At 39.9% G+C, this 24,971-nt stretch overlaps 1 protein-coding gene across 2 annotated transcripts in view; it reads right to left on the bottom strand.

Annotated features, from left to right (window-relative positions):
- Positions 1 to 1,755: 1,755 nt before the first annotated feature.
- Sbf2 (SET binding factor 2) overlaps positions 1,756 to 24,971 on the bottom strand; it is a 456,025-nt gene continuing 432,809 nt past the window's right edge. For both annotated transcript variants that reach the window (XM_047516120.1, XM_047516121.1), the window contains 8 exons: positions 15,775 to 15,901; positions 11,716 to 11,843; positions 10,427 to 10,660; positions 9,296 to 9,400; positions 7,568 to 7,761; positions 6,805 to 6,892; positions 4,354 to 4,485; positions 1,756 to 3,450 (listed from right to left, as the gene is read on the bottom strand). In XM_047516120.1, coding sequence (XP_047372076.1) covers positions 3,352 to 3,450; positions 4,354 to 4,485; positions 6,805 to 6,892; positions 7,568 to 7,761; positions 9,296 to 9,400; positions 10,427 to 10,660; positions 11,716 to 11,843; positions 15,775 to 15,901 — 1,107 coding nt within the window. In that variant the 3' untranslated portion in view covers positions 1,756 to 3,351. The remainder of the gene's footprint in view (positions 3,451 to 4,353; positions 4,486 to 6,804; positions 6,893 to 7,567; positions 7,762 to 9,295; positions 9,401 to 10,426; positions 10,661 to 11,715; positions 11,844 to 15,774; positions 15,902 to 24,971) is intronic.

The raw sequence follows: 24,971 nt of genomic DNA, 5'->3' as shown, positions 1-24,971 counted from the left end.
GGATTTGCAACTGGTGTCTGGAGTGTGGGTGGTCGTGCGGAACAGATTCCCATAGCTCTGGGGTCTGTGCTAACTCTAGGGAGTTACACACACTGGATCTTAAGGACTGACTTAGAAACAAAGAATACAAAACATTTCATTAATAATTTCTTGATTACTCATTGAAATGATACTTAGAAATATTGGGTTAAGTTTTCCAGTAAAAATAAAAATTTCATCCAAATTTTTTCCCCTTTAAAAACATGCATATGTGGCTTGTGTTGTGTATCTGACAGTGCTGTTCTGAATTCTCTCTCTCCATCAACACTGTGTTATTCATTGCTTAATTAGTAGTCTTGGTTGCCATTGTTGAGGGCATTTCCTGGTTATCGGCTTAGGATCTTTCAGGAATTCTTTATGAGATGATGAGGTTAACCAATAACTTTTAATAAGTCATGATGAAATATCTAAAAATGTCAATTTCCACTGAAAAGAAAACTTGCCAAGCCATTAGCAGTTTAAGGTCTGGCTCTGGAGGGGAGGCAGTGGGGTAGAGGATTGGGACACTGATGAAGGACATGAGTCACAGTGTGACCTGTGCTAACATTCCCCCTTGAATCTGCACCTTTCAAGGCTTGTAGGTATAGAAAGGCTTTGTCACAGAAGCTGCAGGCAGGGAGGGACCTGCTATAGGTTGTTGTAAGGCATAAGGCCAGAATCTGTCCTCCTTGGAACCCAGTACCCTTTCTCTTCAGCTCCACCCTGAGGAATAAAGGGCATCCAGATACTGAGACTGTGCACATGGCTCATGCTCAACCCCCAATTCCAGTTGTTTCCCTCATGACTAAATCTCAGGGACGGAGCAGGGTACAATGGCAGGTCCCAGGGCTGGTCACTGGGGAGGAGGCCTGGGGTTTCTTGGCTCAGTCACATGTGACCTCGACTGAGGAAAGCTGAAGGCTCACCTCGGGCCCCTGTAGATCTTGGAGCTCTTCTTGCCTGGTTTAGGAATGGCTCCTTAAAGGTTCAGCTCTGAGGTGAGAAGGGGCCTCTCCCCTGGTTACATGAGGTAACTCCAAGGACTGAACCAGAGGAAGTGTTGACCAGAACTGAAATCACTGATCACTCTGTGCTGCTTAACAATTCCCTGAAGCAGCGACGTCTACTACCCAACAAGACTTCAATGGCTCATGCCTAAAATGTTCACAAATTGCCACATACCACAGGTGGAAAAACTGTGACCCAGAGGGGGTGAGGGGCTCAACCAGTCTCTCACAGCTGATGAGACGAAGTGGTGGTGGGAGTGAGAACCTCAGCCTCGGGTGTCTCCTTGTTTTTGGGTACCAGGGATTGAACTCTGGGGCACTCGACCACTGAGCCACATCCCCAGCCCCATTTTGTATTTTATTTAGAGACAGGGTCTCACTCAGTTGCTTAGTGCCTCACTTTTGCTGAGACTGGGTTCTGAACTCATGATCCTCTTGCCTCAGCCTCCTGAGCCACTGGGACTATAGGCATGAGCCACCACGCCCAGCTCAGGTCTCTTCTTAAACACTGCATAAGAGTGTCCAGAACCCGAAGCTCAGGACAGTGTCTAGCATCTCTTACTCCTGAGCAAATGGAAGCAATCACATTAGCAGAACCAAGACACAAGTGGGCTATGTTTTTTTTTTTTTTTTAAATCCTTGACCCTTCCATTGCTCTACAAGATCTGAACACTCCCCCCTGGAGGGCTGAGCACTGCAGAATGAATGTCACTTCACAGTCCAAGAAGGATGCTGTTTCTTAAGAAATAAATTTAATTCAAGGTGGTTAGTGAACATAAGGCATGTAATGCCTTCATGAAAGTTAAAATAATCCAGTTACAAAAGAAGCACTGTGTACAGTCTCAAATTGCTGGAAGTACAATGGGCTCCATATTTTACAAAGTACAAAACATTATTTCATATACAAAGAAAAGTACAAATAATGTGCAAAACCATTTTCACAGGTGGCAAATTTATAAAATGAGTATGATAGAAAAGTCCTTCATTCTTCTTATTCCCCAATTTCTTATATATTAACACATTTCTATGTCCTACTATATAGGCAATTTTAAATTTGAAAATCTGACTTATTTTAACCTACAAAGTAGCTCTTTATTTCTTAAAAAGGGAACCTTTCTTTACTAAAATCTTATGAATCAATCAGTTTAGTTAATTTTATATTAAATTATAAGCAGGCTATCTGAAAAACAAGGATATAGAAATCATATATACATATTTTTGAAATATTAGTTTGGTATTTAACATATTAACATTTCAAAACAAATGCAGTGATGGAGCCACCTAGGGCAGGAGCGGCTGAGGCAGGGAGAGGCGTTCCTGCTCACCGAGAGCAAACAGGATCCTTGGGCCTCAGGCTGAACAAACACAGGTTATCCAAAGTAAGGAGAATCTAAGGGCAGTTCTTACTTCTCATGTGCAGAAGTGCTGTGTGGGTGTCCAGCCCTGCTACAGCATGTGCTTGTCATGGGTGTGTGGCTCCAAGCAGCTGGCTGCCATCTTTCCAACATCTTCACTTGATTAGGAGCTTAGTGCAAGTGTCTGTGGGTTAGTGCATGCAGCTTTCTGCATGTTATTTTGTGTAAGAAGCTGTCAGGGAGCAGAAGAACACACAAGAACACAGGCCCTGCATCGCTGGAGCCTCTGGTCTAGAGGATTCATGTTTTGGAAGCAGTCTTTTCCTGCACTGGCCTGGTCATCACTGCATCATTTCCTGGGCAAGCTCTTTCCATCAGGATAATCCTGTGAGCTCCTTCTTTGCCTCTTCCTGATCAATAATGTCTCCCACTGGAAACCTCAAAGGCAGAGCAGGGACCAAGGAAGCACCTTTTGGTAGCACCAGAGAACTGAGCATCTCCAAGGTCAGGCTATAAGAGTAGGTGCCCGGTTGGGAAACCTACTCTATACAGGATGTAAGATGATCTTTGTAGGGTTTTGATTTTTGCTTGTTATAGAGTTCTCCAAGGAAATTATGACCTTACAGAACAAAAAGGACCTTCATGAAGGACTCAAGTAGGGGGTGGCCATTTTGCCTACAGGATGGATGAGAGCAGGTTCAGGAGAATTCTTCTGATCCCTAACCACTAAGACCCTGTTAGAACAATTCAGTGCAAGACACAGGAAGGACCTGGTGCTCTTGACCAGGCTGTGTGACACACCCATTCAGGTTAAGTGGATGTAGCAACTGCTGCAAGAGGGGCCTGGGTAAGACCAGCAGGAGAAGGCCACGCCCTGGGATGACTCGCTGCCTGCTCTTCAGAGTCATGCTTTTTTTTCTATCTGGCAGCAGGAGTCCCTCTACTTCTTCTCCTTGGGTTGACCACAGGCATCAGGCATCAGAGATACAGCTCTGGATCCTGTCCATCCATTGCTGGGCACTCTGTCCATCCTGGGCACAGAAATTATACACACGTTTGCTGGTCTTGAGCTAAAAAAACAAATGACAGAGAACCAGAGATGAAGGGCTGGGTTGTTTTATGGCTGTGGCAAATCAATCCCCGCAATCTTCCTTTCCATGCTGCCCAGAACCTCTATCTTCTCTCTCTCCACTACCACACTGTCACTGCCTTTATGGTCTCTGTACTTTTTCTAGTTCCCAAAGTCACAGGCCATGTGAATAGAAAGGTACTGGGTACACAAGAGAGAGCTGTGTGCCACCTTTGATTAGGCGGTAAGGATCAGGACTGGCTGGAGTCTCTGGCCTCTCTCAAATAGCACACCAATGCAATACAGGTGAGGAAGCTCAGGGGAAGGCCCAGAGTCATCCTACCATGAAGTTGCCCTTTGTGTCTTTGTCTTCAGTTGGGATCATAATGGAAGCCAAGAGACAAGGAAATGGCCTCTTGGCCTGATCAGGACTCTGGAATATGACCTCTGCTTTTTATGAAGTCCTGCTTGACTCCAGGGACTAGACAAGTCTCCTCTGTCTTGTGGCCCATAAAATGCCTTAACACCCACCTTAGGCTGCTGAAGATGTTAGCAGACAATCATTATGTGTGACCAAGGACAGCCTTCTGTGGAGGGTCAGGCTGAAAGACCACTGGCTATGGAGGAAGTAGCATCTGTCCTTGAAAGCACGGCTGACTAAGATGACTGACAGCATTTTGCAAGGAGCTCGTTGACTTCCCCATGTGGGTCTGAGATGCATGGACAGCTAAGAGTGGTCAGGCTTAGGTTCAGAGTGCTGATTTCACGTTCAGTATTTCCCACAGCCAGGGTCTGTCACCCATCTGCAGTCACCACCAACTGCTCTGAGGGCCCCGTAGTGCTTTGGAGGCAGATAGAATGATGTGCAAGCTGAGTCACCAAAAGAGAAATAAGATCAACTTACATCAAAGAAAGCCTTGTCGCTCGTGTGCTTTGGGGCTCCCATGCTGGGGCCAGCAGGGATGACCATTTCTACTTCTGCCAGGTCAATGTGGCCTTTACAGCTCGTGTCCTCACCCGAGTCATAGTATCGCAGCTAGGATCAAAGGGATACAGATGGGATGCAAAAGACACAGAAAGGGAAAATGGCATGGCTTTCCAAACTGTATCTGATTATTTTCCTCTGTCTTGTGGTTATATATGCTAAACTATCCCTGGAAGAAGACACAAAAAATTAGATACTGACTCTAGGAAGAGCCGGTGCTGGGAGAAGGAAGTGGGCACAAGACGTATGAGCTTCTTTGAATTTGAGCAGATAAATATATTATATATAAAAAATAGTCAACTAGCAACAATTAAGACATATATAACATATAAGAAAGGGGTTTAGTGTTCATATAGAATTCCTAGAAATTGTTAGGAAGATAAATAAGCTAGCAGAAAAATAGAGGATCTCAACAAGCAAGTCACAGAAAAAAGACCTACAAACATCTGAAAAGATGACCACCTTCACTGATCAGATAAAAGTAAGTACGATTTCACTTTTCATTTGGATTGAAAAATATTAGAAATGGCTGATAATACCCAGTAATACCCAGTAAGGTCTCTCAAATGCTGTTAGTGGGATATAATTTGTTAGAAACCTTTGTGGAAAACTATTTGGCAATATCAACTAAAACTGAAAATGTCTGTATCTGTTGACCATCTTTCCCAGCTCTAGAAAGTTCTCCTACAGACAGAAATTAAGGGGTTATATTCCACACTGCATTTATCAGCTCAGCATCAGAAAAGAGGTCCCTATCTTTCAGTGGAAGCTTGGTTAATTGAATGATAACGTATCAATAACATAGAATATACTACATGGCTTTCCCAAATGAACAAGGAAGACTTCCATTATAAAGTGGTAGGAAAACTGTTCAAGATACATTATTTTAAAAAGCAAGTTTTCCAAATGGCATGTAGGTATAAAATTATATCTGTAGAACATAATAAATAGCTTGATATTTGATTGCACAGGGGACTTTTGGATCTTTATGAAATATCTGAATTTGGTGTAAAAATACATGCATTATTTTTGGAATAAGAAAGAAAGAAAAAAATCTTTTAAAAGTTAAAGAGCCTGCTGGTGAAATCCATCCTGTGGATTTCAGTGTGTATGACAGGAATATGTCTGCTGTTTCTGTCACCACGGTTCTGGCCTCAGACTTTCCTGTCTCTCCCCTGAGGCATGGTAAGAGTAGGGCCAAATGGAAAAACTATCTACCTTTCATGTTAAAGAAATCCTAAAGATTGGTAAGAATACAAGTATAATTTGCTGTAATTTTAAATTATGGAAAAATTATAACATTCTCCTATTTATAGGTAGTGTTTTACTGGGACTCTTCTGCACAGTGTTGGCTCTATGATTTCAGAGATACCTTTAAAGTACAGTCCCACTAAGAGGGCTTCCATTTGTATATGTGAGAATAAGTTCTCAATATTCTCACATAAAGACTCTGCAACCTTGAGCAGAGGAAAAGGTGGGCCCCAAATATAGTCTTCTTCTAGCTGCAGACCCCACCAGAGCACATAGGGTAACAGTTCAGCCCTTTTCCACAGACTCACTGCCTGGATGAATGCATGAGAGTGAACCAGCCTGCGGTCAGAAGGGGAGGCCATGCGCTCTCACTAATAAAAGGTGCAGAGAGGTGGGAGGTTTGGGTAGGGCTCACTCTCCTTTGAAAGCCCTGGAGCAAGATTATGACACTAAGGCTAATAACCTTTAGTTGTTAGAGGTATAGCTAAGAACCTAACAATGGCAGAAGTTTACCTAATGTGTTCAGCAAGGTCAAGTCTAGTACCTGCTCACAGTGATTCAAGATTTGGGTGGGGCCTCCTCCCCGCCCTTTCCCTCCCCTCTCCTGCTGCTACCATCTTTGAGGGATAGCAATGCCTTCTTTAGTAACCAGTTCAGTAATGGGCACAGAAACGGGGTGCAATAAATGTCTGCTGAATAGCTTAACACCCTCACATGACTGGATGTTAGATGCAAGGATGAAGGATATCTGAATTCTGTGGCAGGTGCACAGGCCTATATGTGTATATGGTACATATGCAACAGGCTAAGGCCTCAGTGCTTCCTGATCTGGGCTTTAAGAGCAGGCATAGGAGATATTCAAGCATTAAAAAGAGTTCTGTTGCTCTGAACGCTCGGGACTCAGTTCACTGTCTCTGATAGAATGTGCCTCTACTTTGGAATTCCCACAGAAGGGTGCTAGGGACATCAGGGGCCCTGAGGAACCCCCATGCTACATATGAGAGGCTCCATGACAGCAGTCTGTACATAGGAATGTATCTGTCTGTTGAGAGCCACATAATAGCCAGGGACTGAGACCAGCCCAACCAAAGTAATTTCTGTTGGCTTTAACAGCATTACCTGATGTTTTGTTACATCCAAAACGAACCAACGTGGTTTCCAACCTTTCAGTAAAGCCCCTCTTTTGTACAGTGTTCCCTCAAAGGACCTAGAAGAAATGACAACAGAGTAATTTTGATTTTTTACTTAGAAAATATGGTAAAGGAGACATCTGCTGGTTTTGCTAGGTCTCTATTTCCTCTATGTGATGCAAAAAAAGGCCAGTCAAAGTTCTCCCTGGAATTTGGTACTAGACCTTTGGGGAGGGACTGCCTTTTTCTGCTGGGCTCATCACACTTGTGAGGTTAGGAACTGTTAGCAGCCACCTTCTGTGCTATGCTGGGATTGGTTACACAGAGGGAAAAGTGGAGCTGGAAACAGACAGAAGCCTGAAGGCACTGTGTAAGAAACCAGCATGTCCTTGGCTGTCCTAGTTTCTGTGAGTAAATTCCTTTTGCTTCAGCTAGTATGAGCTGGATTTCTCATGTGTGCCATTGAATAAGTGCTGACTAACATGCATTCCCTCAAAAGCTCTGGCAGACATGAGATAATAACAATCAGGCACCAACCACAAATAGCTATAACCTCTTGGCATCATTTTTAGTTGTAATATTCATTTTTTCCCTCTTTAAAGAACCATCTAAAGCATTTAGGAAAAATAAAGAATTAAGGCTAATCCAAAGTTTACAAAGGCTGGAGGCACAGGCCATCACTGAGCCCTGTGCATTAGCATAGGGCAGCGAGGGAGTCTTTGTGAGCACACTAAGCAGGCTCAGCACATCACCTGTTCTCATCGTTCTTGGAGGTGTATTGGCTGTAGAGTGTGGCTGCCCTTCGCTCCACGCCATTGGAGGGGGAGATGCTGGAGTTCTGCTCTTCACCCATGCTACTGTCTGGGAGGTGCAACACAGGCCTCTTTTGATAGGAAGGTAGGTTGGTAGACACAATTCCTGGGGACCCTGATGGGTATCTTTGGGGCTGAAAACAAAGAAACAGGTGCTAAGAAAGCTTTACAGAGACTTTAAGCAACTGATCTGATCATTTCACTTATGCAAACTTATCTCAAGGAAAAAACTGGATAATGAGCACTGATGTATGTACAAAGATACTTATCCTGGGGTTGTTTAAAATAAAAACTATAAGCCATCTAAATAACCATTATTTAGGGGAATGGTTAAAATTTATTTCTGTACATTGTGTTCTAGACAGTCACTAAAATGATGATGCTGATTTTCACATGGTGGCAAATAAGGCACATGTATGTCAACATTAAGTAAAAAAGAAGGCAGGTTTAAAAACAGTATGTAAAAGTCAATCTCTTTTGTGTGTGGGTTTGGAATGATGAAACAAGTTGGAGAGCACAGTGGTTTATTTCAGGTTATAAATTATGGGTGATTTTCATCTTCTATTTTATAACTTTCTGTGGACTATCTTATTTTGAAAAAATGCCTTACTTTAATAATCAGAGACATATCAAGAAATTATCTTTTGGGCTGGGGTTGTAGCTCAGTGGTAGAGCGCTTGCCTAGCATGTGTGAGGCACTGGGTTTGATTCTTAGCAGTGCACATAAATAAATGAATTAAAATAAAGGTCCATCAACATCTAAAAAAATATTAAAAAAAGAGAAACTTTCTGAGGAAAAAAGGACAAACATGTCATCCTGTGGCCCATGTGCTAACAGCACTTCAAGTGCTGAGGCTCAAGACAGAGCCTGGAGGGTTCCTCATTACCAAAGGTTTCCTTCTCACTCCATTCCTCTTGACCTCGCCTTTCTGAAATGCTCTTCTGAATACTCATCTGTCCTAATTTCCCCTCTGATGTGTTTGGAGTCATCTGATGTGAGTTTGAATGGTAGTGCTACCAACTACTGGCTATGAGATCTCTGCTGCTCCCTCGTGTGTGAGAAGGGACTGACTCTCCTCACTGTGGAAGGGACAGGATGCGAATGTGTGTCTGCTACTAAGCACAGTCGCTTGCACATATCATGTGCTTGATAAATGTTTCTTAAATCAGAAACAGGAAATGGGATGTAAGAAGCAGAAAACAGATTATTTGGTTTAAAAACATTTCTATGATAAATGCTTCTTAAATCAGATACAGAAAGGAAGTGTAAGGAACAGAAAGTAGCTTATTTTGTCTTTTTAAAATATTTTCATTTTCTCTGCTTATTCCTCTGGAGCGAACATGGCCTTGGCATTCCCCTCCTCCCTCATGTGGTAGAAGATCAGTTGAAACCACAGAGGCACTGGGATAGAAAAGAACCCAGTAATTTTCCCTGGATTCAGTGCCCTGAAACATAAGTATTATGTCACTGTGGTACAGTGAGACACTCAGGAAGTATTCGGTCATTTGGAACTTTCTACCCTGAACCCCCAGGGCATGAACCCTCCCTTTCCCATCTTCCTTCTGGCCATAAATCCACTGAGTCCTGTTAGCAGAGACAGTGGGGCCCCACCTGACCTAGCACCCTCAGAAACTAAGAATTAGCTCCTGAGGGGTTCTGCAACTGACCCGGTCTGTTCTTGGATCTTCCTTAAGGTCCATGGTTACTTTTTCCCACAGCTGCTGCCATTTCTCAGGGGTTTGATTCAATTTATGCTCCAATTTTTCAATTTCCTGCAAAGAAATTAAGTTTTCTGACAGATCAGTATATCACAGAAGTCAGGATGTGCCCCAGAGTCACTTGTCCTCTGTACTGGGCCAAGATGAGCAGCATGGCCAGAGGGCAGTTAAAAAAAAGTCATAGATGTGGGGACTCAGAGGTTTCCCAAGGCAGGAAGAGTGGTGGGGACATGAGTTGGTATGATGCATGTGATGAAGATGATTTATCAGGACCCATAATCAGGTTATTTTCTTTTAAAGGCAGGCTTAACTAGCAAGAGATAAAATATGTATCCTAAATACCTTTACCCTTGGGCAACCCAAGAAATCTGATGGGCAAAGTAAAAGGTCAACCCTAATGGCTGAGGCAGATGTGAAGTCTGTCCTTGAAAGAGGAGCCCCTCAACTCTGGTGACTCAAAGCAGATGTGTAAAGAATGAGCCAAGAAATGCCCAAGGAGATGGATTTCCCTTCTGATAGGGCTCTGTTACAGTGCCATCACTGCTGCATACTGTTCCTGGCCAAAAAACCAAAGGGAGAGGACTCTTTAGGAACTGTCTGGACCACATGAGGACTCAAAACTATTCCTCAGGGTAGCAACTGCCAGGATGGCTTTGCTCCAGAAATTTCCTTGCAGAAGGTGGTTGGCAGCAGTCCCATCAGGCCATTGACTACCCACACTTCTGACCAGAGGAAGTAAAGCACCCAGAAAAGCCATAGCCCAGGCCTGACTCAGGCTGCTTGGGCAGCTAGAATAGCTGGGAAGTTCTCAGAAGAAGCAAATTGCTCCATTTGCTCAATTGCTTCCTTGTAATGCTGGAAGCTCACCGTTATTGAGACTCTTCAGTGGTTAACCCGGCTATCCCACTGATGCAGGGGAGCAAACCTGGTTTGTTCAGACCACTGGAGTGCTACATCTGAAATGATCCCAGTGTAAGGAGAGCCATTCAGAAGTTGATGAGCCGCCTTTGCTTTGCCTGGTTCCTAAGGCCTCATGTGCCCCCGAGGTGAGCCCTATGTGCCTGCACGCCGCTGACTTACACTAAAAAGTCTGGTGAGAGCATCGGGCTGAGCAATGCTGACATCATCATAGCATGGCCACACTGTTCTCCTTTGGCTCTGGGGCCCAGCTCCTCCAGTCAGATCAGACTCTTCAGAGGGGAAGTGCTTGGGGGTCAGCATCATCCAGTCGTACGAAGGCCCTGTGGACAGGGTCTCCTCTGTGTAGTAGTCCCACTTCTTGAGGCTGGAGATGTTTACACTGGGCTTCAAGGCCTGTTTAAAGAAAACTCTGAAATATAGTTTCAAACTGACCAAAGTACCCCAAGCTCACTAACATTTTCAGGAGTCAGGAAAAGCATGTGAAAGGAGATTCAAACATCATTCACCTGAATATTAAAAAGTTATACACCAAGATAACATTAATAAATATTAAATAAAACATGTTCTATCCTTCTATCTTGAGGAAGTAACTTAATGACCTGGAAGGTCAGGTTCAAATACAGAATTCTTAGGCTCCTCAGAATTCTACCCTAGGAAGTGGCAGCACTGGGGGATCTGGCCCCAGCTCCCAGTCCTTGGCTTACACTTCCTCCCACCCTGGCCTTGCATGAATGTTTGCGTACAGACTCTCTCTGCTCCCTGCTGAAGAGCTACTTCTCATCACCCTTTGGGCCTAGACTAGGAAAAGTAGCCTGGTGAGTAGCCAAACTCCTTGAATATGGGCAAGGAATTTCAAGGTACCCAGAGCATGGCTAGATGAGGAGAGATGTGCCTTGGTTTCTTATACTCCTTACCTTGGGATGGGAGGAGAGTACAACTGGGGTTCTAATAAAGGGTGCCTAGGGAAGGGGCTTCTTGTGTCTCTAAATAAGGGTAGTACTGTTCCATCTCAGAGCCTTATACAGATGCACACAATAGAATACTGTTGCCCCTAAGATATGTCATCCTTCTTGGGTTGGACACCAAACATCCCTGTATCACAAAGGAGTATTTCTATGGGTTTGGTACAGATGGACCTGAAAAGCTTTTCCTAAAGTATTTCAGATTTTCTAGCTTAGACCACTTGTTGAGATTTCATGTTTCATGAGTTCCAAGAGAAGTTGCTTTGATTCTGACATCCTTTCTAGATTTTAGGGGCCAGATCCAAATTTTTGTGGCAAGAATTCAGTGAACAGTATCCATTTCCATCATAACCCAAACCCAAACCAAAGTAGCTTTTGGCATAAAAACTTGTCAAATATTTATAAAAACTTTATATACACTAAAACTAAGGAAAACTTTAACACAAAATATTTAGAAAATAAAACACAAATGATTTCTTACTTTACCTCTATTTCCACTGGTGAATATAAATAGTTAAAGAAAATGGGACTCCTCTTGTGCATTCTATCAATACACTCCCAAATACAAATTCCTTTCTTGGCATGCTTGTCTCCTTTATCATCAAATAAAGTTCCTGTAAATTGTTTAAAAAATCCAACAAAATTAAAGTTAAATAAACATTTTACCTAAAAGTATGATGCATTGAGAGGTGAAAAATTTCTTATGGCTCTAAAACAGCAACATATGTGCAGAAACCTAGAAGAGAACTGCAACTAAAGACAGGAAGAACTTCACAGGTATATGGAAACAAATCAAAGTGAAAGGTTTTCCCAGACAGTTATTTTCTTTCACTCTATGTTCTGAACCTGCATCTATAGCCACAGAGGTCCCGCCAGGAGATATTCTGCACATTTTTCAATAGAAAATGGAAGGACTTATGAGTTGATCTGATGAAACTCCATTAAAAACACGATTTTATGTTTCCTTTCAAAGTTCTTGACTGCTTAATTAATTAAGCCATTTAAAGTGTTTTCTTGTTGAGCAGTTTATATATATTGCAAATCATGGTCACAGAGACTCTGGATGACAGAGGGTGTGTTCAGTATTACTGGGTGACCTGAAAGCAAACCTCAGGGGAGTACTTCACCTTTATACCTTTCAGAGTCACTTGACTGCTCACATGAGTTTTTTTTTTTTTTTTTTTTTTTTTAACAGGGAGAAGATGTGTCAGGGCGAGGCAGGAGGAATTTTTGTAAAGGGCTAGGAAGGGTGTCTCAGTAGCGCTGTCTTGCTTTGAATGAAATGACTCAGTCAAAAGTCAACAAGCATTTTACCAGTTTATCAGAAAAGAATGCCTCAAGCCCAAGGCTATATAAAATCCTATAATACATTGGGCTTCCAAGTCTAATGAATGTTTTCTTCTCTATTTTTTTTTTTCCCTTTCATCTACCTTATAAATGTAGGGTCCAGCGCAGTAGTTTTCAATCTTGGTCACACATTAGAAAAATCAAGGGCTTAACATAAAAATATCCCAATGCTCCAGTCTACCCCAGTTCAATTACATCAGGATCTTTCAGGTATTAGTCATTTTGATAATTCTCCAAGTTACTCCAGTGTTCAAAATTGAGACTGCTCTAGGTGTTGGAGAGAGGACTTTTAAAGTCCCCTCCAGCTCTATTTGTGAGGAGGCATGGGTTACACTGAAGGGGCGATGGGGCAGTTAGCTCCAGGTGAAATAGACTTTGGGCACTTTTGTAGACAGGAGGAAAATGAGCTGAAACTGGAAGAGAAGGTGTAAGATCTGGCCCTCCCTAACTTAGGGCATTCTCCTCCTTGATGACACCTGGTGGCTGGAACCAAGTTCAAGGAACTTTTGCAATATCCAGATGACTGTCTTAGGGTAGCATGCACACTACATAGGGAACATCTAAAGAACGTTGAATCATCAGGCACAAGTGTCAGATTCTATCAAATTACAGTTCTATAATCCAGTATATAATAATCAACATATTGTCTTTTGGGACACAGGACAGTTCACGGTGTTTAGGCTTTTCTGATGAAACCTTAAGTATTATGACTGATGAATTCACCAGCTGTGACTGAGACTCCTTACTCTCCAATTGTTGATCTTGGCAGGTGGAGGTAGTTGCCACAGCTGTTCCTAAATGTTTCACTGTGCAGGCTTGATAATTAGTGTATCTATCCAATCACAACAGGAATAGCCTCCAAAGTAGGTAGCTGAGTCTGAACTGGAGGCACAAAAACAGGCTTCTTTGATGCTAATTAGGTGGGTGGCCATTGGGTAGCCCATCTATCCAAAGAGATGATTGGGCAGATGATCTCTAAGGACCCTTCAATTATCACTCTAGTTAAAGGAAAATAAAATTTTGGCATTTGCAGGTAAATGGATGCAGTTAGAGAATATCATGCTAAGCAAAATAAGCCAATTCCCCCAAACCAAGGGCCAAATGTTTTCTCTGATATGTGGATGCTGATCCATAATCGGGGAGGCCAAAGGAAGAATGGAGGAACTTTGGACGGGGCAGAGGGGAATGAGGAGGGGAGGGGGCATGGGAGTGGGAAACATGGTAGAATATGATTGAAATCATTATCCTAGGTGCATGTATGATCAAATGAATGGTATGACTCTACATCATGTACAACCAGAGAAATGAAGTTGTGCTCCATTCATGTACAATGAATTGAAATGCATTCTGCTGTCATGTATAACTAATTAGAACAAATAAAAAAATGTCTATATAAAATAATCACTCTAAGATTCTAAATGCAATTATGTGTCTTATGAGAAAACATATCTAGGACACAAGATTAGCATGTCAAACAACCATGATTGTCTTTCAATATATACCAAACATATTCTTCTATACACTTCATTTTATTTATTAATCTTTTCTGTGTGATAGGAAGGGCAAATGTCCTTGACCAGTTTTCCAGATGAAGAAACTGAGGTCCAGTGAGATGAAGTCCTTTACCCAGTGTCCCAGTCATTTTCTGACTTAGCTTGGCATTCTCCTCACTGAGTCAATGGTTGTCTCGGCCTTGGCAGCACAGTGGAACCACCTGGGAGCTTTAAAAAGCTGTTGGTGCCCAGTCTGTAGAATTATAGATCCTGATTCAACTGTTGGGAAGTGTTGCCTGGATACTAGGAGTTTTAAAAGTTCCCCAGGTGATGCTAATGTTCAGTCGACTCTGAGAACCAGAGCACTAGGCTTTGTTGCTTTTTTAATGAAAGAGAGCCACAATCTACAGCAGAACGTTTGGCCACATCCACACGTGGCTAAAGGTAATATGCTACTAAGCTTAATTGAACAAAACAAACTACCTTATTAAAAAAAAAAAAAAAACCAAAAATCAAAACAAAACCTGCTCTCAGTAGACAACTATACTTTACTCAAACCAATATTAGAATATGTTTTTCCTTTCAGTGACAAAGCTATGTGTGGTCACATAGATCAGTTGGCTTAAGACCAGGCCCTAGGCAGCTGTAACTAGCTGTAATGAATATCTTCCCAAGACATGGTACTTTTAAGAAATTATGTTTCTGATTGTGATGTGAGGAATGGCAATTCCATGAGTCAACACAGGTCTGAAAGTATAAACATGATGGGAAATGGTCTGACCAGTGTTGTCTCCCTTACCAAAAGTATGACATATCATACTAGACAACTATAATAGCACACCCTGGAAAGCAGTATTTCCTAATTTCAGATTTTAAACTGAGAACATCAGCAAATACTTTCTTGTTACTAAGAGTCTTCTTTGTGAATATTCTGGTACACATAAGGTACTGAATATAGCTGCCTTTTTTTTTTTTTCAGTCTTAACAAAAATAGTCATGTATATTTTTCCCACCTCTATAACAACAAAAGAATAATATAAAATCCCCCTGGGAAATGTTTTCACAGGGGCTTTCAGAATCTACTCTTGACTATTACTACAGGTATTACAAATTACAGTAATGATAGTAACATTTAAAATTTGATGACTGCTTACTATGTGCTAGTGATTGTGCCAAGAAATTTACAACTATTTCCTCATGTTATCATCATGGTCTTAAGGGATGGGCTATAACTGTCCCTATTTTAATGATGAGGAAGCTGAACCTCAGAGACATACCCAATTCCTCCAAAATACACAGCTGGTAACTCTCAGTGTTAGAATTTAACCCTGGTTTATTTGTTCCAGATTCCCTGTGTTAGCTGCTATTCAAACAGGTTAGGTACCCTTCCTATCGAAGTGTACCATGGATGGGAAAAGTGAGCCAAATATTTTTCCTAACATGGTATCACTTAGGGGTATCAAAATAGTAAACAGATTTAACTTTACAGAGGTGCTACAGGAATGAGGATCTGCTGTCCTTAAGAACTAACACAGCTCACAATCTCAGAACCTGGCAGTTGTTCTTATCCATTTTACATTGGTAGTTTGGTATAAAACCCTAATTCTGAGCTTGTCTCATTTGGGAGTAGTTATATCATTAGAGTTTTCATTAAACACATGCAAGACTAACAAAATGGACAAAACAAGGGCATATAAATACATACCGTGCTCTAATCGTTCATAGTCAGAATCCAGGAGAAATGTCTTAAAACGATTAGATACATAGTGGAAGGCCAAGAACTTTAAGTAATAGAGATTGAATTCAAACTCAGTTGGATACTGGTTGTGAACCTGAAACAAGGCAAAGAACAACAGTTAAGAATCAAACAGAACAAAAAGCAAATGCCATGCCACTGAGTGCTGGCCTGAAATGCTGAGATCGTTGGGTTATTCATTCAATAAATGAATCTCCACTACTGGTAGAGATAGGAAGCGCATGTTCTTCTGGGCATCTACTATGTGCCAGCCCATATTAGGGATTTCATAAAAAATCTTACTTAGTTTTTGCAACACTGTAGACCGGCATTACTGATATCACCTGACATTTGAGAAGGCTTGGGATCAGCAAGATTAAGTTACTCAACAGTAACTACTGAGTCCAAATGGGAATCATGGTTTGACAGGTTTCAAGGTCTGTGTCCACTCACTACACTACACCATGAGAGGCAGGCTGACAGAGAGAAAGTAATGTAAGTTATGGTTCTTGCTTTACAGGCATCTGTGGTGTGACAGTGTGAAATGTAAGAAAAACTGTACTTCAGAAGTTTGGCAATGAGAACTGGGAAGAGAAGGTGGTAGCTTAAAGGGAAAGCAAGAGATATATTCTGGACAAAAGGAATGTGTGCAACCTGGAAGGAACCAGCAGAGAGAACAATTTTAGAAGAAAGAGTTAATAACTAAGAGAATAAGTCCATGGAAAAGCAAGAATGAATGAGGCGCAGATATAGGAATGGCCTTGGAACAAGGAGGGATGGGGGGTAGATAAAGCTATGTTCACATGCCAAGGGAAGGGGGAGGAGTGTATGCCTTGTAACATTATTTTTCATCAGTAAATCAGGCAGCAAGGTAATTGGATACAGGAACAAGGAAAGGGGAATGATATGAGAGGGAGAGGGAGAGGGAGAGGGCAGGCCATAGTTTGGAAGTCACCAAGTCATCGTGTGTCTATAGCATACTTTAGGCCAGCTATATTCAGATGCTATGGAGCCTTCTTATGTTGGAAGAAGGCAGGTTAATGACCTTGTGACACTCCCTAGTCCACCAGGTGATCTTGCTGTTGCAATGTTCAAACAATCTCTCATGACCATCTGAATTTTGTTTGGCTCAGATAAGTTCCCATCATACTTGTGCTTGCTTAAGAGCTATTTCAAATGACTAAGGCTGGTTTTCCTGTCCATGTTTAATTTGTCCATACAGACCCACATGCAGTCAGCTGAAGTGAGCAGCTATGTGTGTAGTATGTTGATTGTCCAACAGAATAGTAGACATTTTAAGACATGATGTGGACATCATTTCAAAGTTCACCTGATTAAAAACCTAGTGATGAGCAAAGTGTTCTTTTCTTTTTTTTTTTTTTACAAGATTTTCTTACTGTCCTTTTCATTAATCTAAAATTTTAGCTTGTAAGCAATGGAAAAGAAAATGGATTTTAGGAAGATTAGAGAGTCTACAGACCAGGGAATGGGCCTGCACACAGTGGGGTTGCTTCCCTGGTATGGTTCTCCATTTTTGGGTAGTGTGTCATCTTCTAGACGGTTAGAATTATAAGTATCTGTATTGATTTTTCTCACCAGTGAAAATGAAGGGATTAGATGCCATGGGTTTCCTGTGATTATGGTATATGAGTAACTAATTATAAAGGCTAAGTATACTTGAAGAGTTTATGGTTATAATTAAATAAAACTTAAGTCAGTCTGACACATTTACGGTTCAACATTATTGCCTTGAGCATTATCATTGGGCATAAAAATAAGTAATTGGTTATTAGTATTACTTTCTTCTATTTCAATAATGGAAAAATAAATGCAAAACATTTTCTTTCTTTCCTTGCTTCGTTAGATGTTTGTCTCCGCTGTCAACCATATCCTTTAGTACAATTCTCATTCATATGCTTGCCCCTATTTACAAAGGTACACTGAAGGTGGTCCTGGGTTAGACTCTCCACTTGGTCTGGTTCTCTGGGTGTTCACTTCCTTAAGAAGTGCCCAGACCTCAAGTTTCCCTGTAACCTATCCTTTAATGCCATATAAAGCTTTCTAGTTTGAGTTCCTGGTTTGGAATTAATGGTCATCATCCCATGGAGCCAGTGTACACATGATGGAGAGGGGGATGATCAGACAGTGGCAGGTCAGAAAGAGAAGGGGACAGGCCAATTGAAGATGGTACTTGGCTGCCTATCATCTGAGAGGAGAAATCTACAGTATGCTCAGGCAGGGTGCACTAAAAGGACAACTGCCCCCATAATTCCTGGAATAAACCTGTAGTAGTCAAAAGCCAGCCCTTGGATCACTGTTTCTGGGGAAGAAGAGTTCAGGGTTTTTTCTATTGACTTAGTCCACAATTAGTTCTAGAAACACTTAGAAAACTTTTAAAACCAAGCCCCAAATAACATTTCTCTCAATGATTATTCTCCATAGAAACCACTTGCTTCACACCTATGTCTTTCCTTGATCGTTATGATAGTTAATATCCTCAGGAATATAATTCTGAAAACCCATTTCTGAAGTAAAACAGAATGGGAATGATAATGAACATGACCTTAAGATGAACCTACAGGTATTTCAGGAATCATATGTTAGGACCACAAGCCTTCTCTACAAGTGGAAAAAAAAAGCTTTCACAGACCACTATACTGAGGGATTGACCTCACCACAAACCCTGCCCTCCATAATTATGTCAGAGAGGTCACTTTCCTGAAGCCTCTGGTACTGCCACTGCTAGGACTGGAATTGGTACTTTGCATCAAGGTACGAGTGCTTGTTCTCATGAGTGTGCCGCAGGGGAGCCTGCAGCTGATAACTGCCTAGGATTTAAAAAAAAAAAAAATCTGCCCCTAAACTGTAGTTCATGACCCAGTGTACTAGAAATGGAAAAGAAGATGCAGGGTAACTTTGTTTTTTACTCTTCAGCAACAGTTTAAGTAATAAGCATGTGAGAATTTCTTCAGTGGAAAAAATAAGTCAGATGTGCCTGGATGATAGGTTGATCAGTACCCAGATATCACATTTGGAATGTGACATTAAGAAATAAGAAATTTTCTGAGATGTCTTTCTACCATAATGAAAGGAGAAATGAGGAGTTGATTGAATTTATAAAATGAAATCTGGTGACTGGATTTCTAGTAATCAAGAAAAATCACTTTGTTCATTTAGCCCAATATCCCAGGCACTCAGTTTGTCCAGTTCATTGGCTATTTTTCCCTTCTTGTCAAGTGGGACAAATGCACTCTTCAGATGTACCAGGTGGTCTCCAAAAAGGCACAGTCCATAACATGCTGATGCTGGGACTGCCCTGACTGTGTAGTATTATTTTAATAGAAGAAAGGAGATCAAGCCAAAGACAATTTCCTCTAAGAACTTATGATGGGGGGCGGTGATTAAGAGATAGAGGTTTGTTTGCTGCAAGATTCTGTTTTAACAGCATTAATGGGTATAAGTGACATGCAATAAGCTGTATTTAATATGTATAATCTGATAAATTTTGACATATCTGTATACATAGCAAACCAACACAATCAAAATAATCAACATATCATCCATGACTCCTAGAAACTTCCTTTTGCCTCTCTCTAGGCAACCAAACACTGGTTTGATTTTGCTACTGCAGATAAGTCTGTACTCACTCAACTTTATATAAATGGAATTGTAAGTATGGATTCTTTTTGTCTGCCTCATTTTACCAGGCAGAATTATGTGGGATCCAGTCACATTATTGGGTTATCAATAATTCATTATTTTTTATTTCTGAGTAGTACTCTACGGCATAGATATACCACAATTTATTTATTCTTTCATCTGTTAGTGGACATTTTTTTCCCCTAGATTTTTGGCTTTTTTCTTTTCTTTTTATTTTTTTGGGTACTGAGAATTGAACCCAGGGATGCTTAACCACTGAGACACATCCCCAGCCCTTTTTATATTTTATTTAGAGACAGGGTCTCACTGAGTTGCTTAGGGCCTTGCTAAGTTGCTGAGGCTGGCTTTGAACTCAAGATCTTCATGCCTCAGCCTCACAAATTGCTGGGATTACAGGCATGCACCAAGGCACTTGGCCATATTTTTGACTATTATAAATAAAACTGCTAAGAAGAATTATGTACAAGTTTTTATATGGGCATAAACCTCATTTCTCTTGCAAAACTGCCTAGAATGAAAAGACTGATTAGTATGGTTGGTGTATGTTTAAATTTCAAAGAAATGGCCAAACTGTTCCAAAATAGTTGCATAATTTTATAATTCTTAACAGGGATATGTCGTACATATCCCTGAAAAAAATTCTAGTTAGTTTTAAAATTTTCAGTCATTAAGAAAAAATAGGTGTGTGGTGGTATTTTGTTGTGATTTTTGTTGTATTTCTTAATGAAGAATAATATATTTTCCTGTGTTTATTTTTCATTAGTATATTTAAAAAATATTTTGTTTTAGTTGTAGGTGGACACAATATGTTTATTTCTTTATTTAATTTTTTTTATGTGGTGCTGAGGATCAAACCCAGGGCCTCACACATGCTAGGCTAGTGCTCTACCACTGAGTCACAATCCCAGCCCCTCATTAGTACATTTTTATTAAGTCAGTAGAAATGTTTTTCTCATTTGGAATAAAAAAAGAGCTTGGCTGTTTTCTTACTGAGTTTTGAGAATTCTTAATATATTCTGAACACAGTTCTTTAGTAGATACAGATTGACAAGTGTCTTCTCCCACTCGATTGTCTTTTTCATTTTAAGTGATTTCTAAAGAACACAAGTTTTTACCTTTGACAGTCTGATTTATCAATATCTTCTCTTATGAATCATGTTTTTGATGTTGGCTCTAGATATTTTTGCTTATCCCAAGGTTACAGAGGTTTCTTCCTATGTTTTCTTCTAGAAGTTTTATGGTATTTTTGAATGAATTTTCATATGGTGCTAGGGGAATCCCCCTCAGCCCTTGGATATCCAGTTGTTCAGATACCATTTGTTGACAGATATCCTTTTTTTGCTGATTGCTTTTTTATCTTTGTCAAAATAACAGTTCATAGATATGTGAATGAGTCCATTTCTGGACACTGTTTCATCAATCTATCTAACACCAATGATCAAACTTTTGATTTCTAAAGCTTTATAAATAGATAGTACTAGTCCTTCAGTTTTATTCATTTTCAAAGTTGTTTTGGCTATCCTAGGTCTTTATTCCCATATGGATTTTAGAACTAGCTTGCCAATTTCTACAAACAGCTTCCTGAGATACTAGGACTATGCAGATTGCTTAGATAAACCCTATTGTGCAGAAGTGGGACATTTAAAAAAAATTTTTTTTTAGATATTAATAGACCTTTATTTTGTTCATTTATTTCTATGTGTGACATTTAAATAATGTTGTATCTTCTAAGCCATGAACAAGAGATATCTCTTGATTTAAATATTTTTAATTTCTTTTGGGAATGTTTTATAATTTTCAGTGTCCAGGTCCTTAACATATTTTATTATTTTATGTTTTTCTGACACTATTGTAAATGGTACTTTTTTTGGGGGGGTGCTGCTGGGGATTGAACCCCAGGGTCTTGTGTATGCTAGGCAAGTGCTCTACCACTAATCTACATCTCAAGTTCCATTGTACTGATTTTTAAATTTCAGTTTTTTCAATGATTCATTGCTAGTATGTGGAAATATAATTGATTTTTGCATGTTGATTATATATTCTATAGCCTGGTTAGGCTCACTGATTCTAATATTTTTTCCTTGTAGATTTCATAGATAATCATGCTGCCTATGAATAAAGAGACAGTCTTCTCAATGTGGACATCTTTTATTATTATTGTTATTATTTTTCTTGCCTTAGTACTTGGTTAGGATCTTCAATACAATGTTGAGTAGGAGTGAAGCAGACATCAGTATCTTTTTTCTGGTCTCGGGGGAAAGCATTCTGTGTTTTACTGTTATGTTGTTACTAAAAATAGACATTCTCTATTATTTTGAGGAAATTCCCTTCTGTTCCTAGTTTCCTGAAAAATTTAGTAAGAGATATTATATTTTGTGAAATGTTTTTTCTGTAACTGTTTTAGTCAGCTTTTTCGCTGCTGTGACTAAATGATCTAACTAGCACAATTATACAGGAGGAAAGGTTTATTTGAGGGCTCAGAGTTTCAGAGGTTTTAATCCATAGAAAGCCAGCTCCATTCCTTGGGGTTCAAGGTGAGGAAGAACATCATGGCGGAAGAGCGTGGCAGAGAGAAGCAGCTAGCATCATGGTGATCAGGAAGGAGAGAGAGACAGAGAGAGAGAGAGAGAAAGAGAGAGTGTGTGTGTGTCAGAGAGAGTCTCCACTCTCCAGATACAAAATATATACCCCAAAGCCAGGCCCAATTCCAATTTCCTCCAACCACACCTTACCGCTTCAATTAACCTGATCAGGGATTAATTCACTGGTTGGGTTAAGACTCTTATAACCCAGTCATTTCTCCTCTGAACCTTCCTGCATCATTTCACATGTGAGCTTCTGGGGAACACCTCACATCCAAACCATAACAGTAACCTAATGAGATGACCATGCTTTTTTCTTCTTTTTAAGTTTAATTACATTTATTGACTTTGAATGTAAATCAACCTTGTATTCCTGGCATAAATCCCACTTAATTGTGGCATATTATCCTTTTTTTAATACTGTTGGATTTGATTTGCTAACATTTTGTTTAGAAAATCTGAATCTGTCTAAGATCATCAGGGACACTGATCTACAGTTTTCTTTTACTGTCTTTGTCAGGCTGGCCTTATGGACTAAGTTGGGCTGTATTATCTTTGCTTCTATTTTCAGGGAAGAGACTTTGTAGAAGTGCCAGTATTTTTTTTTTTTGAATGCTTAGTAGAATTTATCATTGAAGTCACCTGGGCTTGGACTTTTCATTGTGCAAAGATTTTAACTACAGTTTCAACTTCCTTAACAGACATAGGCCTATTCAAGTTATGTATTTCTTCGAGAGTGATTTGGGTAGTTTGTGTCTTTTAAGGAATTTGTCCATTTCATCTAAATTGTTCATTATTGACATAGAGTTGTGATGATGTCATCTTTCTCATTTTCAAAATTGGTAATTTGTATTTTCTTTCTTTCTTTTTCTTCAGTCAGATTGGCCAGAAGTTTATCAATTTTATCAATCTCACAGAACAGTTTTTGGTTTCATTAGTTTTCTTTATTATTGACCACAAGATTTCTGGGGCCTAAAGGCAAGTGTGTTTCAAATAAATTTAACCTTATCATTATTATCATAAAATTGAGAATGACAGGTATCTCAGCCAGTAAATTATTTCTATATGATCATTTTCCTAAGATGCTAAATAGAGTTTTAGGCCTCTCTAAGGCACTGTCTGGATTCTGTTGTTCAAAATAATTTTCTACTCATCTTGCTGAAGGGAAAAAAAAAGGACAGATTTAGAAGACTAAACTGTGTGAGGCATTTTAGTTTTATTTTCCATTATGGGGTGAAACCTGTCAGTTTCATTTATTTATAAGAAGTGAATCTAAAATGGAATTTGGAGAAACATGAATTTATAGGTTCTTTTATTTTTGCTCATGTGCCATTAAGTTCTTTGTAAAATTTAAAAAGGCTCATAAAAGCAAGCTATGACTCTTATCCCAGGAAAAATCAATGTTTAGGGAATAAAATATAATAAAATAGGATTCTACTTTCAGTATTAGAAATATTAAGTTACAAGAGATACTATGTAGGTTACCAATATGTGGAAAACTGTGGTATACACAATTAGATGCACCAGAGAAAAATAATTGGCTAATATTAAATTTTGTCATTTAACAGATTAAGATTTAACATTAATTGTGCACAAAGTTGCTTTGTTATAAAACAGCTTGGATTATGTAAAATAGCGCCAGTTTTCAGTTGAATGGAAAGCAGGCAAATGTCAGGAACTCTTGAATATATCGTGCATCTATCAGCTGCAGCTACTTGGCCAATATGAAAGAATAAATCTTAGAGCGATCAGCCTTTGTGGAGGAGCTTAGCTGCTGGAACATGAGCTCATAAGGAAGACTCCCATTCTCAAAAGGCAAATAGCTTTTGTCTTTGGAGTAGAACCTTGTATAATGCTGGCAGACAGAAATCACATCACCAAGCCAGGCCAGAGTGAGCCAAATTACCAAGTGATAAAATTTGCAGGCAAGTCAAAACTGTTATTTTGTGGGAAACATTGAAAAAGTTTTAGGATGCTCTCAAAGATCTATTGAATGTTGAAATAAAAAGATTGCTTTCTTCATGTTTTCATTCAGATTATACATATTTCCCCCCTTGATACTGTATTTTAAAAAGAAATTTTAGGTAAAAACTTCATTTTTCTTTTGTATTCTGGATGTATTTTCTTTTTGAAAGATTTGGCCCAAGTGTTTTAAGAAAAGGAAGCATCCTGTAATGATATCATTTGAGCTAAGCCAATTTCTTTTAGAACCAACAAAAAAAATCTGCCAGATGTTGCTATTATGAAACAGTGATCTAGCATTTAAAATTCATCTGACACCTGGACATACTGGCATAAACAATGGCTTTTTATATGATGAGGCAGTTCTAATTTAAGATCAGTGCTTCATCTGTTTTCTGTGTAACTTTATTAGTACTAATGGACAAGTCTAGGCACATGTCCATGGATTGCCTTTTGGCATTCAGCATGTTCAAAAATGGTTAATAAACAGGGAACACATTCCACCTGGGACAGTTTTGCTTGCTTCTGTGTAATTTTGAACTTATTATTATTATTTTTTAATGTTGTTGGACCTGGCTCTGTTTTTGTGTCCCTGAGAGACTGAGGACAGCACTAACGTGAATTATCTGGCAGAAGTCAGTCATGTAAAGCACTAGTGTTCACTTGAAAGGCATTCAAAGAAGGCATTTTCTAATGCCTGAGACCAGTATGTAAGAGATGATGAAACACTACCTTATAATTAAGTCTGCACTATTTGTTAACCATAGACTTCTTAGATTCCTCTGTTTTCAAATGAATAAACAATCCTTCTTCAGCACAAAATAATTTGCTTAACCAAAGCTGATAACTATTGCAGCCAAGCACCCTTGAAATACTGCAATTAAGGTCACATGCTCCTTTTGTCATGACTTGTCTACCCCAAGGTTAGTATGTATGAGGTACCAAGTCAAAGGAGGGTTCAGG

This window comes from Sciurus carolinensis, chromosome 11, assembly GCF_902686445.1.
Source record: "Sciurus carolinensis chromosome 11, mSciCar1.2, whole genome shotgun sequence".
Classification (NCBI taxonomy): Eukaryota; Metazoa; Chordata; class Mammalia; order Rodentia; family Sciuridae; genus Sciurus; species Sciurus carolinensis.
The sequence above is the reverse complement of the archived record's forward strand: the minus strand, read 5'-3'. Positions and strand labels throughout refer to the sequence as shown.